This window comes from Ursus americanus, chromosome 22 (genome assembly GCF_024610735.1).
Source record: "Ursus americanus isolate L20-20 chromosome 22, mUrsAme1.1.p, whole genome shotgun sequence".
In the NCBI taxonomy this organism is placed as follows: Eukaryota; Metazoa; Chordata; class Mammalia; order Carnivora; family Ursidae; genus Ursus; species Ursus americanus.
Genome location: NC_142148.1, coordinates 40,409,066 through 40,416,701, shown reverse-complemented (window position 1 = coordinate 40,416,701; position 7,636 = coordinate 40,409,066). Strand labels below are relative to the sequence as shown.

Sequence of the window (7,636 nt, the reverse complement as noted above, 5' to 3'; positions counted from 1 at the left end):
TTACTTATTTGACAGAGAGACAGCCAGTGAGAGAGGGAACACAAGCAGGGGGAGTGGGAGACGAAGAAGCAGGCTCCTAGCAGAGGAGCCTGATGCGGGGCTCGATCCCAGAACGCCGGGATCACGCGCTGAGCCGAAGGCAGACGCTTAACGACTGCGCCACCCAGGCGCCCCGCGTAAGTGTACTCTTGATACTATTTCCCCATCTCTCCACCTGCCTCCCCTCTGGCAACCTCCAGTTTGTTCTCTACAGTTAAAAGTCTGTTTTTGGAAAAAATATTTTTAAAAAGTCTGTTTTTTGGTTTGTCTCTTTTTTTCTTTGTTTGTTTTGTTTTGTAAATTCCACATGAGTGAAATCATAGGGTGTTTGTCTTTCTCTGACTGACTTATTTCACTTAGCGTAATACTCCATCCATGTAGCTGCAAATGTCAAGATCTCATTCTCTTATATGGCTGAGGAATGTTCCATTGTATACACATAAGGGATGGTGAAATCCTTATTTTTCTCCCAAAGAGGAAACGGTACAGCTACATGGAAAAACGTGAATACGACACAGACACACACAGCCTCAGCTTGGGAGTATAGAGGAAACCGACAAGTTGGAATTCCCTCAGGGATCCCTAAACCTAGTTGTGTGGGGTTTTTTGTTTCGTTAACGTCTGTTGGGGGAGGGCAGGGAGAGGACGTGACCACCAGTGGACCCTCGAGCCGGATACGAACGGTCAGTAGGGGCTCCTCTCTTGTCTTGCAGCTGCCCACCCACGACAAGCCTCGTGTATAAGTAAGTCCCTTGCTTCAGGCAACTGCCACCTACCAATCTGGAATGATCTGCCTCTTCCCCAGGCTCCCCATGCCCTCCCAGGGCCTGGTTTCCAGTTTCTCAGGAGCTCCCGAGATTGCAAAGCAACCACGTCAGTGACTGAGAACCACTTAGAGGCAGAAGGTACCCTTACTCGTAGTGGGGAGGAAGGAGGATTCCCCAAGTGGCCTCACTGCCCCCCACCCCGACTCTCACTCCTCCACCCCATGTCCCCCTTTTCTTGAGGGTAGAGATCTGTAGACACCAAGCAGGTGCCTACAACATCGGGGGGATCCTGGTTTAGGAACGTGGCAATCCTGCCCGTCCAACCTTGGGAGAGCGGCTTCAACTCCCAGCTGCTCTCGCTTTTTTCGTTTCTCTCTTTATGTGTCAGAGGAGAGGAGAGAACTAAAACGAGTGTTCCTCAGAACCGTTAATGTCCAAGGGCTTCAGAACACGCTACCCCCAAAAGTGTCTCTTCAGCGTGTTGACCATTTTGAGCCGAAGGCAGGTGAGGACGCGCAGATGCAGGAAGGGCTCTCTGACCTCCCCCTTTCTACCTAAAAACAGGCCATAAAATCTCCCACGAGGAAGGTGCCCTCGGTGCACTGGGAAGAGGACGCTCTTATCACCAGGCCCTGGGAGAAGGCGCTGGAAGGGACAGGTACAAACAAACCTTACCTTCCGCTGCTCTCCTTGTACGTTTCCAGTCACTGTCCCACGATTTACTGCCCCGCGCCCAAGCCTCTTTGTCTTGTCACGTCCCGCAATTTATTGTTCACTGTCGAGAAAGGTATATAAGTACGTGGGTCTTCATTTTCCTTTTGAAGATTCCCATCTCCGTGTAAAAATAGGAAATTAAACACACCCGCTTCTCTCCTGGTGATCTGTCTATGTCAGTTTTATTCTTAGGCCCAGCCAGAGACCCTAGGAGGTAGAAGCAGGTTTCTCTTTCCTTCCAATGTACCCATGAATCTCGAATCTGGGGGGCTCTTGTGAAAATGCAAATTGTGATTCAGAAAATCTGCAGTGGGCCCTGGGGTTCTGCCTTCTTAACCAGCATTCAAGTGAGGCCCATGCTGCCGCCAGGCCAGGGATGGCCCTTTGCCTTCGGAAAGGCTAGCTGGTGTTTGAAAGTCCCTGGAGGCACTTTCATTCTGTTGATGCAGGTGGGCCCCCGGAAGATGGAAACCCCAAAAGTCCTGGATGAGATCGGTTCTGGTGAGGGGGAGGCAGGTGCGGCCAGGGGGGGACTGCAGCCTGGAGCCCAGGGCCTGGGGAGGAAGGCTGGGAGCATGAGGCCAGACAGATGGGGGCTTTGGCAGATGGAGGGTGTCATGGAGATGCTGGGTGTCTTGAGGGATAATGGGGTACCTGGAATGTGGGAGCCAGCAAGTGAGAGGCAGGTAGAAAGAGGATAAATTTATCTTACCTTAAAGCGTGTGGACCACCCTAGATGCCGCCTGAAACATTTTATGGAATGAAGTAAGACAGAGACAGTAAACTGGTGGGTTTGGGTTTGGGGGGCTTTTGGGGGGTACCATTTCACATGATGGAACCCCATCAGAATTTGGCAAAAATATATTCACCCCAAATCACAGTGGACACAGCTAGAAAAATGACCCTGTGGTCCCAGTCTCCGACTTGTCCTACATGCCGTCCTCATCCACAGACCACAGAAAATTGAGGAACCAACCCCATTTCCAAGCTCCTTCCAGATTTTTTATGCCCCCCCGGGGGGGGGGAAATGTTTTAAAACAATTTTTAAGTCAGAAATTGTCTTTTTTTTTTTAGTACAGGCATTTTAATGACATGTAAACAAAGACTTATGACTACATAAAAAGAATTATACTAGGAATATACAATCAAAGCAAATTTCCAATTAAATGTAGAGAAACTTGTACGTCCATTGGGACCACCAATCCCCTCACCAGCTTTCTCCACACCTCATCCTTGACTCGGAGACTTGCCCGGGAAGAGGAAATTCGAAGTTGAAAGAGAAGTAGAGAAAAAACCCACAGACTTTTTCCCCATCTTTTTTTTTTTTCTTTAAAGAATTATTTATTTATTTATTCGACAGAGAGAGAGACAGCCAGCGAGAGAGGGAACACAAGTAGGTGGAGTGGGAGAGGAAGAAGCGGGCTCCCAGCGGAGGAGCCTGATGTGGGGCTCGATCCCAGAACGCCGGGATCACGCCCTGAGCTGAAGGCAGACGCTTAACGACTGCGCCACCCAGGCGCCCCTCCCCATCTTTTGACTTGAAGCCTGAGCTACAGCAGACCGGAAGGGGACGCTATCCCGTGATAACTATTTCATAAGCTGCTCCACCCTTACTGTATGCACCCATACTTACTTACAATCTGGGGGGAGGCAAATGGATCATTAGAAGATAAAATTCAATTGGAATAATTTGTGAATTTTGTTTAAAGAGAAGGAGGCATAGTCCAGATATCTATGAGCACAAACAGCTCACCCACTCCCACCGGCTTCACATCCCAAGCACATCAAATATTAAAAGTAACAACAATCCTCGAATACTCCTTGAGGTTAGAACCCCTTTGGGCACGTTATAACACTCCCAATGGCCAGGGAGACAAATAATTAGAAAACAGCATGTCCAAAGGGAAGACCTGTGACCTACCAAGTTTATACAAGGAGCCAAAGAGCCGGCAAGAATTACAAGTTGGAAGTAATAAAAATGAGCCATCTCCTGTATGTATTCCTGCATAAGAGAGGGTCCTCTAGGCTGAAATAGAATTCCTGCTTTCAATTCTCCCACTTGAACCAAACGTCGCCCTGCCCCAGGTCAGGGGAAGATCAGGCCGACAAAAAACTGAGTGGAGCCCCCTCCTTCATCCCCCAAGGCCCAGCCCTCCTGTAAGGATAACAAAGCCTTGAAAAAAAGTCAGGAATTAGGGACACGTATTTTGTTGTTGTTGTTGTTGTTATTTCGCTTTTTCTAGTTTTTTGGTGTTTCCTTCTTATTTGCAAGTTTGTCTGATTTCTTACTCACAGAAGAAGTCAATATCCTGGAAAAAAACAAAAGCGAACAGAAAAAAAAGATTGAACTGAGCAGACAAGGGCCAAAAAACAAATGTAGTTTCTTTATTTAAAACTCATAGGTCATCAAAGGGAAATTTGGATTTAAAATAAGGTGGAACCCCAAAGAGTATGACATAATTATCACTTTAAGTCAAAATCTACTTAAAGTGAAGGTTCTCAAATACACTTTTAATTGGTGGTGATTTGACATATTCAAGCTCAATGCTCAGAAGCGATGACAAGCGAGTCCCGTTTGCGTAGGTTGGGCAATGTTTTGAAGTTCTTTCACGCAGCAATTAGCTCCAGGAGAATCTCTTCAAAACAACCTCCCTGCCAAGTAACTCAAAGGGGATCTTTTACATCTCTTCTGGGGTTTGCAAGACCCCAGGGCATTGGAAAGAGTATCATTTCTCTTTCAACAAAAGTAGAATCTATCAACCACAGAAAGAAGGCATCCAAAGACTTTTTCCCCCCAGAATGTTTTGATTTGATTAAATACAGGTACTGATGTTTTTTCCCCAGCCCAAGTGTTTTAGTATATAAATGTAACCATCAGTTAAGCGTCCGTGAATACTATATTCATTTCTTTCTTTGTGACATGGACTCCTTTCTAGGATAACTTGTATCTAACAATGAAAGGGGGTGGGTGGAGAAAGTTCAGTAACCTTTCCACACTGAGAGCAGGCGTAAATGCTCTCCCAAACCTTCCGGTCTCAGGGAAGCCTCCACTGCAAGTAAGGGGGTCTGCTCCTTACATCTTGTAAGTGACAAGATGATTTTTAACACCTGCCTGCATCAGCCCAGGATCTGAGTCCTTCTCTGGCCCACTCAGACACTTACCGTGGTGGGGACTTCCTTGGTGGCTTCTTGGTACACGCGTTGCTCCTCAACCAAGCGGCTGGGGAAATAGCCCAGGGTGCCCATCTCGTCCTCATGGTCATCTCCATAAACCTGAGTGCCCAGAAGAGTAACAGTCAGGGGACTGCGGAAACCCTCTGGCATCCCATTTGCTGTGAATGAGAATTACATAATTGCAATGCCTCGCTTTTTCACTCTGGGTTCCAGGGGCCTCAGATCCAACTCTGAAGCTCATTCAAAGCCCCTGAGTCAACCCACAGAAATTGTGTCTCTGTTCTTCTGTGGCCGGGTCTTCCCGGTCGCACTGAGGATTCCTTTATTTTATGCAAACTTGTGAGCCACCCGGAATCTTTTTAGAAGCCATCAATAAAGTCAGTACATTTTACAAAAACTAAATAGATACTTTGATTTTAAAGAACTGGCCCTTCTCAGTTGTTAAAAAATCGAGCGCACGGATACTTCGGTGAATTTAAGATTTAATTCTTCATTCCTTGAGAATCTGTAGGGCTGGTGAGGACAAGAAATCAGCCCTGCTTCGTCCCTCCCTAGGGTCCACCCCTGTGGGTTTTCACTGAAGAAAGCAGATTGTCTGGGGCTGAAGAGGGTGTTAGTTTCCCATAACATCTTGAAGCGGAGCCTGACTGCCAACATGCGTGCCTTTTCCTTGGCAAATCCGCTCAAACATTTTTGAGTAAGTTTCAAACTCTTTGGGATGTTCAAGCCCCCATGTGGTTGACTAGTTCTTGCCAACACATCACATAAACCTACATTTGGTTTTGTTACGAAAGTTTCCGTTTCTTCAAAATGTAACAAAAGCAAATACATGTGAATTTCTGCACTTGCATCTTAACCTCTCCATTGTTCTTAAGAGCTCATTTCAAACACAAAGATGTATTGGGGGTAGGTCAGAGAGAAAAAATGAAGAGCAACCTATGTCGAGATGTGTGTTTATTTGCAAGGATCTCATCTTACACTGCCAGCCCAAAATTCTCCGGCTCCATTTTCTTGTACCAGCTTTGAGTAAATGTAAATCCGCTGTCCTTTTTTAACATTAATGAACCTACAGTCCGGGGCATTGTAATCTTCTTGAGCTCTGGCCAGAGAAATAGTATCTGGAAGAAAAGAAACACTGAAATGACTACAGTTTAGTCTCCTGGATTTTCTAACAGTAAAAAGGCCAAGCTTATCAGAAAACTAGGAAATCAGAGATGAAAAACTCCCAGTTTACAGCTCCTGTTCAGTTCAAGAGGAGTAATATAGCCAAAGTATGAAAGCTGAGAATCTTAACCAAGTGAATTCTCTCCATAGTTAGACACCAAAGGTACAGATCAGGAGAAACAGTGCTAGCGACATACACGTTAGAGAAGATTCACTTAAAGCCCAATTAGATGTTCTGCTGTTAGTGGGGTATTTTTCAGTTATATAATACAAAGAGAATGAAAGGCTAAGAAATGTCCTTACACACGCACTCGTCATCTGCACAGAGTTTCTTGGAAGCAAGTCTGTCCATGAATATTCCATGCACGGCACATATGGCCACAAGACCCAGGAGAGAAAGTAATAATAGTCTGGCCATCTTCCTTTTTTGCTGTTTTTTGCTGTCGTCCGTTAACTGGAAGTGGAAACTGACTGCAGTGGTTCCTGTCTTTTATGTGGAAGCCAGACATCTGGGTGAGTCCCCCTGGCCAATGGGAAGGTGCCCACCGTTCCTTCCTCTGCTTTCCTAACAGCTCCTGGGCTCCAGGGGCTAATTTGCATCTGGTTTTCCAGAGACTCAAACTCGTCTTTTTTTTTTTTTCCCCAAATGATATCCAAAACGGCCCACCATTGGTAAAGCCACTTAGCTGTGGTGTGCTGCACGAGCAGGGCGTTGTGGAAAGAACGATGAGAATTTTAAATCATTTGAAACAATTTTTTGGCTCCATTTTCATATTCTTGCCACTTAGGAGCGGAGATGTACTAACTAGAGGCATGTGCTGGAATGCGAACTCCATATCCTTAGGACACATCGTGTTCCTTGCAACAAATCCAATTAAGAGACGTGTGGATTTACAGAATAGAGAAGTCAAGGATGCTTCCGTTTACAAATCAGCCACGAGAGGAGGTTTGGAAATCGCGTCTGTCCTGAGGCAGACATGGTTTGTAACACAAACCATTACCACATCTAGACCCTGTCAGTGGAGAAAGGAAGACATAGGTGAGATGGAAAGCATAGAACATTCTTTTTTTTCTGTCTGGGACATTTGAAATTCAGTCTCAAAATGCTCATGGGTAGAGACAGGAGAAAGCTAGAGGTTCCTGTGACGGCCCTTCTCCCTCTTCTGGGAATCGTTCCCATGGACAGGGGAGCGCTGCTAGAAGTCCCCAAAGTTGAAGTGCCAACATGCAGCTCCATCTATTCCACAAATATTTACTGAGCACCTACTGTGTGCCAGGCACTGTTCTAGGCCCTAGAGATAGAGCAGTGAACACAATAATTCCCTGGTCCCAAGGATTTACTTTCTGTGAGGAGAGGGAGACAATACGTTGCTGCTTTTTCTGGTGTTTGGGGCTGGTATCTCTTTCATAAGGCTCACACACACATACCCTCATTGTTTCTAGAACAGAGGTCCCTGTCAGGATGCCCTGTCCGACTTGGCTGATGAGACTTCAGAGCAGAACCTCCTTCTCCCTCCCCCAAACATGCAGTCACCTCACAAGATGAGGGACAAGCATTCAACTTACAAAATAATTTTGTGCAAAACTGGGGATAAACTGGAAAAGCAAAATATACGTTTAGCATTATTTTTTTTTAAAAAGGTTTTATTTGGGGGTGGGGTGGAGTATGTGTGTGTGTGTGTGTGTGTTATTTTCAGAGGACAATCTTTTATAGAGCTGGCCCAGATTTGGAAACTTCTTTAATTCAATATCTTCATGATCGATAAAGAAACCACAGC

The 7,636-nt window shown here is 45.9% G+C and overlaps 1 protein-coding gene across 1 annotated transcript; it reads right to left on the bottom strand.

Annotated features, from left to right (window-relative positions):
* Positions 1–3,033: 3,033 nt before the first annotated feature.
* OTOR (otoraplin) lies at positions 3,034–6,300 on the bottom strand. Its single transcript, XM_045810408.2, has 4 exons — positions 6,162–6,300; positions 5,673–5,812; positions 4,683–4,793; positions 3,034–3,829 (listed from the first exon to the last, which is right to left on the bottom strand). The coding sequence occupies exons 1-4, from the start codon at positions 6,274–6,276 to the stop codon at positions 3,806–3,808; spliced, it is 390 nt and encodes a 129-aa protein (XP_045666364.1). The 5' UTR covers positions 6,277–6,300; the 3' UTR covers positions 3,034–3,805.
* Positions 6,301–7,636: the final 1,336 nt, after the last annotated feature.